The following is a 12,062-nucleotide window of genomic DNA, read 5'->3' as shown; positions in this document are numbered from 1 at the left end:
GACCAGAGTCTCTTTCCTATATCAGCGGTATGTTTTAAGAGCAAATAAAAATGTGTGTGCCCTAAACAAATGCAGGTGACATGTTATAAGCCTCAATACTCCTTTTTGCTATTTCTTATTTCACCACACCTTCTTCCCCCACAGTCTGTAAGCTCTGAGACAACAAGGACTTTACCTTGTTACTAAGTGTTCCCTATGGTTACATGCCTGAAACTGACATTCAATGAATATTTGTTTATTCTTGGGAGAAGAATCAGAGGAACTTTAAGTTGGAGCGGGAGTTAATCCTGCTCAGGTAAATGAGACCTTAAAAACTCAGCCGAGGGGCGTCTCGGTGGCTCAGTTGGTGGAGCTTCAGACTTCGACTCAGGTCATGATCTCATGGTTCGTGGGTTCAAGCCCCGTATCAGGCTCTGTGTTGACAGCTCAGAGCCTGGAGCCTGCTTCGGATGCTGTGTGTGTCTCTCTCTGCCCATCCCCCACTCAGGCTCAGGAAAGAAAAGAAAAAAGTCAGCTGAAAGTGAGTTTGCAAAAGGGACTGATTGCTCTTCAGTTACATCTGGAAGTCGGACCAGGCACTAAGAAGGATGGAGAATAATAGAAATCAACTCTTGTGTATTAAAGGGTTTATCGTTTTACCATGACTTGAGTCAATATTTTTGTCACTTAGGTCATTCTTCCCAGTTGTTTGCAATAAATTCAAAGCTATTTGACAGGTGCCTTTTTTTTTTTTTAATTTTTTAATGTTTACTTTTTTTTTTTTTTCAACGTTTATTTATTTTTGGGACAGAGAGAGACAGAGCATGAACGGGGGAGGGGCAGAGAGAGAGGGAGACACAGAATCGGAAACAGGCTCCAGGCTCTGAGCCATCAGCCCAGAGCCTGACGCGGGGCTCGAACTCACGAACCGCGAGATCGTGACCTGGCTGAAGTCGGACGCTTAACCAACTGCGCCACCCAGGCGCCCCTTGTTTACTTATTTTTGAGAGAGAGAGAGAGACAGAGCATGAACAGGGGAGGGTCAGAGAGAGGCAGACACAGAATCTGAAGCAGGCTCCAGGCTCTGAGCTGTCAGCACAGAACCTGCTGCCGGGCTTGAACTTACAAACTGAGATCATGACCTGAGCCAAAGTGGGATGCTTAACCGACTGAGCCACCCAGGAGCCCCCAATTATCTTTTTTACATGATTTCCATTTGCAGAAATATGCAATCACACAATTTTAGGTGGCTGTTCAAAGTGGTCCAAGAAAGGAACAGCTTTATTTAACCTCCATGCTGAAGAGGACCAGCCTTGACCTCTGGGAAATGGTGTCACCCACCAAGTCTATCCCTAATATTTCCTGTCTTCCCTCTCCCATTCTCCACTCCCCCAGGGGCATGCTTTTTGCCTTATAAAGAATTCTTTTTATTTAGCATTTCTAACTCTCAACCCCTAGGGAAACAATCTGATACTCTAATTTACATTCTGACTAGAACAGTGTTTGAGGATCTTCACTGTAGGGCTTATGGCTTATTATGGAATCACATTTATTTCACCTGAAAAGAATTTCAAACATTTGACAGAGCTTTGGGGAATGGGGCCTTTCCTGTTCTGGATGTCATAAAAAAGATCCATCTGCTCTTCGGAGAGATGGAAGAGACAGATTTGCAGTCTCTCCTGTTCCTTACCCAAGTTGCGAGAGTCACTTGAGGTACTGAGATTCTGCTGCCCTGACGAGGCATTAAGAATCTGGTGGTGAGCGAGTCCAGAACCTTTGGGTTTTAGCTATTTTGGAAATGTTTGCAACAATGATAAAAAAATAAATAAGTTAAGGATGTATGCCATTAGGACACTGAGACTAAGTACACATTTGGGTGTAATAAAATTATTAAAAGTATTTAACTCTGGGGCTCCTGGGTGGCTCAGTTGGTGGAGCTTCGGACTTCGGCTCAGGTCATGGTCTCTTGGTTCGGGAGTTCGAGCCCCGCATCGGGCTCTGTGCTGACGGCTCAGAGCCTGGAGCCTGCTTTGGATTCTATGTCTCCCTCTCTCTCTGCCCCTCCCCTGCTCATGCTCTGCGTCTCTCTGTGTGTCAAAAATAAATAAACATTAAAAAAATTTTTTTTAAAAATATTGAACTCTTTGGGGCACCTGGGTGGCTCAGTTGGTTAAGCCTCCGATTCTTGGTTTCAGCTCAGGTCACGACCTCACGGTTAACGAGGTGGAGCCCCATGCCTGCTTTGTTCTCCATAGCACTATGTGACATAGTGACACATTTTTGTCACCTGTCCCCCCCTACTGTATGGTAAGCTTCATGTCGGATATCATGGATCCCAGTGTCCAGAATACTGCCTGACACATAGTAGGCAGTTAATAATAACATGTTGAATGAATGCAAACCATAAAGTGCTTGCCACTTACATCCACTTGCTGTGACTCACAAAAATGATTTTATACATATATGCTGAAAGAGCCTTCCATGAAAGGCTTCATGGCCTTCCATGAGACACTAAAGTTGGAGAAAGAAAAACAGTTATAGACTAAAATTTTAAAGACTAAAAAAAAAAAAAAAAAAAAAAAAAAAAAGATTGAACTCTCTGTTAAGGACCAGAGACGTATATATTTCATATACATTTACATCTTGGTTTGCTTATACAACTGAAATATACATTGCCTAATTAAATTTATTATTTCTTTATTATTCTTACTATAATGCTGATAGTGAAAGAAGTAAAAAGTGGTGAGTTCTACCAAGGTAAAAAGAAAAAAAAAAAAGAAAGAAATATTGTTTGATCTTGTAACAATGTCTTTGCATTTAAAAAATTTTTTAGGGGCGCCTGGGTGGCGCAGTCAGTTAAGCGTCCGACTTCAGCCAGGTCACGATCTCGTGGTCCGGGAGTTCGAGCCCCGCGTCGGGCTCTGGGCTGGTGGCTCAGAGCCTGGAGCCTGTTTCCGATTCTGTGTCTCCCTCTCTCTCTGCCCCTCCCCCGTTCATGCTCTGTCTCTCTCTGTCCCAAAAATAAATAAACGTTGAAAAAAAAAAATTTTTTTTTTAAATTTTTTAATGTTTATTTTTGAGGGAGATAAAGACAGAGTGTGAGTGGGGGAGGGGCAGAGAGAGAGGGAGACATAGAATCCAAAGCAGGCTCCAGGGTCTGAGCTGTCAGCACAGAGCCCAACGAGGGGCTCAAACCCGCAGATTGTGAAATCATGACCTGAGCTGAAGTCCAATTCTTAACCAACAGAGCCAGGGAGGAGCCCCTGTCTTTGCGGGGGGTTTTTGATACAAACAAAACAACAATTGGAAAAATAAGCCCGTCCCAAAGAACAGTTAATTTATAGGCAGAGGGTTGAAATTACAAGGAACTTTCATGTTCTAGGTAACATATTTGCTTAGGGTTTAAGTGTTATAAAATTAACTAATATTCTTTTTGTAGTAAAAAGTTAATGGGGTGCCTGGGTGGCTCAGTCGGTTGGGCGTCCAACTTCGGCTCAGGTCATGATCTCACTGCTGGTGAGTTTGAGCCCTGCGTCAGGCTCTGTGCCGACAGCTCAAAGCCTGGAGGCTGCTTTAGATTCTGTCTCCCTTTCTGCCCATCCCTGGCTTGCACTCTGTCTCTCTCTCTGTCTTTCATAAATAAATAAACATTAAAAAAAATTTTTTTAATGAATTAAATTTAAAAATAAACTGTTACTAAACATAAGATAACAATATTTTTCTCAAATAGTGGTAAAACTAGGTTACCTGAAATTTCCAGGTACACTTGCATTTCGGAGGATAGTAGCTTGGGTAATATGGACTTGAAATTGTCCCTTCAAAGCCAGTGATTTCTTTGACGAATACTGTGTTTTCACATTCTGAAAAAAATATCCATTAACAGACAACGATTTGCAGTCGTGGGATTATGGGAAATGCACTGAATTCATTTCTTTAACTACAAATGCACACTCTTTGATCAACAAGCTTAGATACTTTTTTAAATTGAAGCTAATTTTTCGAAAAAGAAATAGTACCATACAGAGGTATAGCTAAACTTCTTGTTCAAATTCTGTATTTGTTTTCAGATCATGTATTTTGACTACAGATCTATTACTCTCCTTAAAAACATACTTTAAATATATTTTTTAAAGCTTCTGAGCATATTTGTTTAAATGAGTGTATATTTGTTGTTTAGGAAATATGCCCAGTTTACATAACATGTTGTCCTGTTTATATAAAACAATCTGAATGTTTATTCATACTGCATGGTCATCCTTCTCCTAAAATGTAATGTCCTTGAGAGTATTGGTTTTTGTCTATTTTGTTTGCTACTCTTTCCCTTACACCTGGAATCATCCCTGGCATATAGTACATGCTCAGTTTGTTCACAATGTTTGTTCACAAATTCCACTGCAATATTTCTGAGATAATCATATTTTTAATCTTTGGAGCTGGAGACAATTTTCAACCCAGCAACATCTCAAATCGACAGTTCAATTTTGTTTAAATCAGTTTTACATTTAGTTTGGTAATTATTTGACGGAGAAAACCTATCAAAACAAGCCACTGCCTTAAAATGTAGATGGACCTATGAAGCCATGACCATGTAACTTAAGCCAAATCCACTGCCCTCCTCACCCACATCTGTCATTCTGATCCTTTTGTCCTCGTTGGTGTTCATAGAGAAGTTACCAGGACACCATCTGTAAGACCTGACCAGCTACAAGGCAACAAACATTACAGAAAGACTAGAGTTTCAGTGAAGGCTCTTTTTATTTAGTCTTGTTTTGGTTTACTTCGGCAACCCACATCAAAAAGAGAAGAATGAAAGGGAGCTGGGTCACTTTTTGCTCACTACCTGACCTAGGAAAATCATTGAATCTCCGGGTGTTACTTCACACGCATCTTCTTCTAGGATGGCATTCCCATGCATTGCTATTAAGGAGGCACGATAGACAGTCCCCCACCCCACGCCCACTAGGTACTGAGCTGTTATCACTCAGCTCCGAACCCACCCCTCTCTACTCTGTTCCGTGAAGCTGTAGCGGGGACTCTGCAAAACGCTTCTCTCCTTTGCCACCTGGCTTCCAACTAGGCTCTGTCAATAGGGGGCGCTACAGGCAGACTAGAAGCCTGGAGGAGGAAGAATAGGGTTTCCCGTGTGTTTCGTTTCCTCTTCCTGGGAGTGTCATGCCCCCGCAACGATGGCTGTTCCCACCCCCTCATGCAGCTCTGCTTCGTCCCCGTAGCTGAGTCGAACCCTGTTAGCAGTTTTCCCAACCTCCACTTCATCGCACCTCCCTCAAGGATAGCGGCCTCGGCTGTCGACTGTCCGGTACCCGCTCCTCGACGGTCTGGACCCCTTCCACCACCCCGCGAATACCTGCCTCTGAACTCAAGAGACCCCAACACCAACCTGGCACTCCATTCCTCAGAAGTCTGAATTTCAGGCCACAGACCCCTCCTCCACACTGTAAATTGTCATCATTCTGGCCGCTTTCCCTTGTCCCCCCCAGACCTACGGGTGGTGGTTGCTTCCTGCGTGTACTGCCTACATAATACCTTACAGTTTTCTTTTCACCTTTTGAGTTAGCTAGCTAACACCTTTATCCTGAGTTAGCAGTTCTTCACATTAAATTCTCTGTTTAGATACTATATCTCTCTCTCCTCTGACGGGACCCTGAGTCAGGGTCCCTGACTCATATAACTAGTATTACAACACAACCTCAGGAGAGATAAGACTGGAGTATCCTACGAGATATTTTTCAAGGTGACTTTTTTCAATTAGCAAAGACTTACTTTGTTCTGGAATGACCTCAAAAAACGCCCGGATTCCTGATAGCCTCCGTATCTGAGGAGACTTAAATGCCACCAGCATGAGATTATTTGTAGAAACAAAGGACATTATCGTTCTTGTGGGTTCACAAATTCTGAAACCGGATAACAGAACAAAAGTACATGAATAGTAGGTTACTGAGGAGTGAGCCTCCCTCCACCACTAATTCCACACGTTTCCTGGGCCATCTACACAGTTCTTGTTAGGCAGACTCGGCCAGTCAGAGCTTCGTCAATTAGTGGCCACAGGGCACGATGGAGGGGAGCCGATAAAGGTATGGAAACTTTTGTCTAGTAACTACCAAAGAATTTTCTTGATGGCTGTCACAGGACCCCTCTTGAGAACAAACAAGGCATAAACAGCCATTTAAACGGCTGCAGTCATGAGGTCTGTTCTAAGGAAAACCGGACTGAGAACTCAACTCCGTCACTTAACTGGCTGAAAGATTCTCCAGCAACTAATCTTCATAAATGCCAGGTCCCCTATGGTGAAACGGTGGTAATGACTATAGAATACCCCTCATAGCCTTTCGGTAAGGATTAAATGAGATAATAGCAAAGTATGTCTGGAAGGGTGAAAAGAAGCAGTAGCAATGACTGAGGAATGGGAGCCAGTGACAAACTTACTTGTCACTGTGTACCATTTACGCTGTTGAAATTTTTAACATGCAATATATAAATTCCAAAATATAAACTCATGCATACATACATATATACCTAAAACACTGCTCTATACCTACATAGGCACTATTAAAATAATAATTCATGTGCTTTTTTACAAAACAGCACATTGTGAATAAAGTATAAGTATCATTATTAAGATATTAAGCACTCAAAAAGATGTCTGCTAGTAAATAAAAAAATATTAGCATATGTATATGTACATATGTGTGCAATTACATATCTACATATGAACGAAAATAATTTGCAAAAACATAACAGGCATTTGTTCTGGGTAATGAGATTGTGAAATATTGACATTGTTTTCTCTGATTGACCTCACTTTCACAGTGAACGTTGTGTTCTCTTTCTAATAAGGGAGAAAATTTTTGTTTTACTTATGGTATGCAATCCTCATAGAGTATTTAATTCTCACACTCTAATGAGAGCGATTGCATAAAAGTAAAATTAAACAAAAAAATTATATTTCAGAAATATTTCAAGAAGTGGCTGAAGTTCCTGCTACACTGATTTTCACTCTGGTAGGCTAACAAGTAAAAAGCAAGCATTGTGTCTGACAGGCTCTGGCTAATACAGGGGATGCTAAGTAAGGCGTGGGTCCGTCTTTGATCTCATGTGCGCATGCAAAAGTTTTTTCCCTTTGTTTCTAAGGGAAACACGATACTGCCAAAGGTAGACCCTGTAAAACAGTTTTTTCCCTCGCCGACCTGAGTACCTATACAAGATGGTGCTCCGGAGTGGCATGAGCGAATCGTAAATGGTCAGGGAGTCGGTGACACAATTGTCAGCTTCAATCTGGACGGACTCTATCGAGAGACGAATCAGGTAGCCCACCACGGCCACCAGCTTGAAGTGGCACATCAGCCTCCCTGAGGTTGCAGAAATCTCCAGAGGGTAGCGGAGAGACAGATGATCTGCATAGAAGTACTGAGAGCAGCCTTTGTCTGTGGAGACAGCACTTTGTTTTGTTCCATTTTAGAAATGACTTTTCTAGACATCTTTAAAGAGTGAGGAGCAAAGAGTTCCTCTGGAGGACATCTGCTGTTTTTGCCAGCCCAGAGTCCGCTCCCCCTTCTTCTGGTAATAGCACCAGGATTTTACTTTGAGAAACTGTCTACACCCTGATTGTGTGGTTTGGTTGGGGTTAAACCCACTTCTACGTCCAGAGTTGGGCGCATGACCCAGACTGGCCAATCAGAGTAAAGAAAGCTGGTGCATGAATGGGCTTGCCAGCCAATCTGAGACAGTAAATTCGGCACCAGGACTTCTGCAAAAACTGTTGGGAAAGTTATTGGGGGGGTTGGGGGGGAGAGGGGTTGTTCTACCATTGCTGCTACTAATATATTGTAAGCTTGGATCTATTGATGCCATTTATGACACTGCAATAGAAGAATACATTTGATGAAGCTTCAGCAGGGAAAAGCAGTGATGTGGAGTCCTGAGGAGATTTTATTTTAGAACCTGGCCCCAAACAGGCCTGAAGCCAGCACATTCTCCACCCCTGTCCCAGTTAGAAGAGCCAATCAAGTTTCTTCAGTGCTTAAGCCAGTTTGAGTGTATTTCTATCACTGGTAACTGAAAGAGGACTAACAAATACCACCATATGAAAAAGAAAACTATAGCCAAAAAGGATACTAATTTGGAGGCAGTGTAGGAGAAGCTATGTGTCATAATTTACCAGTTCCTATGGTTGAAGAGTAATCTGACCGAAGCCCAGCTGCATTGAAAAAACACACGGAAAAGAAACTGTCAGTTCCAGTATATCATTTTGTTAGAATTATCCTCAGTAAAAATGATTTTCAGTCCTGGGGCACCTGGGTGGCTCAGTCGGTTGAGCGACCAACTTCGGCTCAGGTCATGATCTCACAGGTTGTGAGTTCGAGCCCCGCGTGGGGCTCTGTGCTGACAGCTCAGAGCCTGGAGTCTGCTTCGGATTCTGCCTCCCGCTCTCTCTGCCCCTCCCCCACTCATGCTCTCTGTCTGTCTCTCTCTGTCTCAGGAATAAATAAACATAGTATATATATATATATATATATGATTTTTTATGATATATATATATATATATATATAAATATAAATTATTTTCAGTCCTTAAAAGCAATTCATCATATCTGGGATTTGCTTTAAAATAATCCAGTGAGGGTAGGGGAAGTTGTTTATGTATTTTGAGAGCAAGGGGGATGGCCATGAGTTGATAGTTGTTGAAGCCGAGTAAAGGGTATATTTATATTTTTATATTATATATAATGTTATATATATATATATATATATATAGAGAGAGAGAGAGAGAGAGAGAGAATTTAAATCAAGAGAGAAAGTTGCATAATTTGGGAGTCACACAATTAATTAACTAAAGTATTTTACTGGGCCAATCAAATGATGACATTCACGTTCTGGCAGGGCTATTCAACAGTCATTGTGGAACATTGGGCAGCATTACATAAATAACATAGGTGCAGTTCTCTCTGGACAAGGGAAAAGACAAGATAAACCTCAGCAAAATTCTTTTTTCTCCACACTTGGAGGCTTAGTTTGAAGATTCATGAAATTGAATTAAATATAGGGAAGGGTACACTTTAATAAATTCAGTTTCATATATATTTTGAAATTTTGAGTATTCTATTGTCCAATCATTGTATTTAGTAACTTCCTGGATCAGTGTCCTCAGCTAACCCTGTTTTACCGGGATTGTGGAAGAGAATACTTCATTATAATATTGACTATGTTAATGGAAATATCAGGAGTGCTATAGGAAGGAATGCATAAAGGGGAATTACCCAACAATCACCATTTAGTACCACAGAGTCCATATCTACAGCCAGGCCCTGCAAGCTCCCCACAGAGGTTCGGTTTATGATACTTGTCTGGATGGAGTCCTTCAAAATGGCAGCCACACAGTCCTCACAGAAGATATGGCCCTTGGCATGTGGCATGACAAACACAATCCAAAAGTGGACAAGGAGGCCACCTTTGTTGTTGCTGCTACAGTGAAAAAAAAAAAAAAAAAAAAAAGGGATATTTAGGTATCTCTCTTAGGACTTTCATAGAAAATCACCCAACTGATGGAGTCAAGGGAAGGCCAGTAAGGATACCCTTCAACTTCTAAAATTCGTTCTTGAAGAAGTCATTGATTCCTGTTGAGGGGATTGGTAAGAGAAAGCATAATACTGTGTGTCTTCCTGTGTTGGGTTCACATCTAAAACCATTCGTGTATAGTTGCATCTCCATGGAGAATATACTATTTTTATGAATATCAACCAGTATTCACTATTATTACAAATAAAAACAATTATAGTTTTTGATACTTCACCATGTACAAACACATTGCTAAATTCTGCTTTATCCCACTGAACCTTATGAGCAAGGTCCTATTACTCCAGTTTTACAGATAAGGAAATCAAGATCAACTGTAACTCAAAATCATATAGCTAGTAAGTAGTAAATCCAGGAATCAAGCCCAACTTGGTATTTAGCCAAACTCTGGAGCAAGAGCTTCTGAGTACACAACTATTGTCATGTTTTATGAAAAACAAACCTTAAGTGTTCTACAGTAAATAACGTGGGAAGTAGAAAGTAAACAAATAGCTTTACTCCAAGCTTCTTAGTGCCTTTGGTATGTCAAAGTGGATTGTGCCTCTCTGCAGGTGGGGGCAGGTGGGATACAGTACATAAAACATAATTTAAAAAAGAAGTTTTAGTAAAATAATTAAAAATTAATACAGTAAATTTTAATAAAAATTATTTGAGTTTGAGATCCCTTTTTTCTTAGAAAATCTCTAATGACCAGTTTTTTACTTAACATATTTTGAGAAAGACTAGACTGTGTTTTATTTTTACCCCACCCCATGGTAGCCATGTTTGTGGCCGTCTTGCCCAGTGGTATTAAGATGGGGAGAGGCGGGGTGCCCAGGATCCCAGCTATGGGGAGAGGGCAGGCTTTGGTAGATGAAGAGAAAAACTCAGCATGACAGCAGGGCAGAGTGGAGTCAGCAGTTGTGCTAAAAGAGTATTAACGCAAAGCCGCCCCCAAGAACTTACTTGAGAATGGTAAGATCTTAGCTTTCGCCTTTTCACAGCAGGAAACAGAAATCCCAAAGCAAGGGACATACATTACCTGACATCTGCAACAACAGACTGCTTGTAAAATTTAGAGAAGGCAGATGTTGTATAAACCAGGTTTACCTGAAAATGAAAAACCGAGGTGTCTGAAGTCTGTCAAATTTGGCTTTCACTCACAGCACCTAGCACCCTGTAGGTCCAAGCCCTGACAGCCAGCAAGGAAAAGAGCTGGGTTCTAACGGAAGGCTAAAATCTTGGGTTGCTGCCATTCTGCTATCTGTGAAGAATAATCAGTTACCTATATCCATTCTTTGCTGTCTTTAGACACCCTGATCAAGCTTAACTTCTGTATTCTGCCTACTCCAAAGGTTAATTTTTTCCATAATTAATAAATCAAACTCCTTTAAGTACATTTAGAAAGGATTTGATCCAACCTCTTTTCTAACAATGCACAGCATGGAAAATTTATATTCTTAAGGGCACATTGCTCTAGTAGCCACTAGGGGGCAGGTGGCGCCCACGGCCAGGTTCACCACCCCACCCCACCCCCCCCTCCAACTCTGCAGTCTCTAGGGAAACACCCAGCTCTTTTAAAAGGCGCCATCGTTGGATCTAAAGGAAAGCTATTTCAATTTACCTTCTTTGCCCTTTCTTAGCTTTCTAAAGCCAAGCTGAGTCTCTGCCAAATCTCCTCCTATATTCCCCTTCCTTCCTAAATGGCAAAATCACCCATCTAATTGCGAAGTTTAAAGTCACCATGCAACACAGAATACATTACCTAAACCTGCCGAGCACTCAGGTTTTTCTCTTTCTCTTCTTTCTTTCTCTCTTTTCTTTCTTTCTTTCTTTCCTTCCCTCCTGCCTGCCTGCCTGCCTTCTTTCCCTCTATTACAGTAAAAAATAGGGTAAAATAGGCAGAGAGGGAAAGGATAGGACCTGAGGTCCTGGGTGGGGAAAAACACATATTTTAGAACAATGCTGGGAGTGTCTGACCACAGCAAACCCCCTCAGGCATAAGGTTCCTCTTAAGAATGTAACAGAGACCACCTACTCCCCCCAGATTTCTCTCAGGAATTTGACAAAAGACCTGACTAAAAATGAGTAGACCATAAAACCTATGACACACAAGGAATGATGTGGCCTTAGACCATCTCTCATACAATGGAAACAAACCAATCAGGAATGGACAACCCAGCACCTAGAGTTATCCAGCCAATAAAGGTAAAACTTGAGAAGGAACAAGGGGGAAGGGAAGGAGGGGAGGGAGGGACCAGAACCTTCTAAAACAAGGACAGCTTGCCTATTGTCGGCAGGCAATTCACTTTTCAGTGTCCCCTCTCTGCAGAGAGAGCTTTCATACTACTCTTCGTAATCTTATACTCTAATAAACTTCTGCCTCCTGCTCACTTTGTGTCCGTCTTCATTCTTTGAAGCAGTGAGACAACGAATCCCAGTTATTGAGGTGAAAAATCCTGTAACACTTCTTTCCTTCCTTCCTTCCTTCCTTCCTTCCTTCCTTCCTTCCT

The 12,062-nt window shown here is 41.6% G+C and overlaps 1 protein-coding gene across 1 annotated transcript in view; it reads right to left on the bottom strand.

The window, feature by feature from the left end:
- Positions 1 to 12,062, bottom strand: part of TMPRSS7 (transmembrane serine protease 7) — a 42,352-nt gene that overhangs the window by 23,915 nt on the left and 6,375 nt on the right. Inside the window, exons 4-9 of the mRNA XM_045500977.1 lie at positions 10,592 to 10,659; positions 9,266 to 9,459; positions 8,156 to 8,194; positions 7,193 to 7,421; positions 5,761 to 5,891; positions 3,727 to 3,839 (exon numbers count right to left, since the gene is read on the bottom strand). Coding sequence (XP_045356933.1) covers positions 3,727 to 3,839; positions 5,761 to 5,891; positions 7,193 to 7,421; positions 8,156 to 8,194; positions 9,266 to 9,459; positions 10,592 to 10,659 — 774 coding nt within the window. The remainder of the gene's footprint in view (positions 1 to 3,726; positions 3,840 to 5,760; positions 5,892 to 7,192; positions 7,422 to 8,155; positions 8,195 to 9,265; positions 9,460 to 10,591; positions 10,660 to 12,062) is intronic.

The sequence above is a fragment of the Leopardus geoffroyi genome, chromosome C2 (assembly GCF_018350155.1).
Source record: "Leopardus geoffroyi isolate Oge1 chromosome C2, O.geoffroyi_Oge1_pat1.0, whole genome shotgun sequence".
NCBI classification, from domain to species: Eukaryota; Metazoa; Chordata; class Mammalia; order Carnivora; family Felidae; genus Leopardus; species Leopardus geoffroyi.
This window is presented reverse-complemented; position numbering and strand designations above follow the sequence as displayed.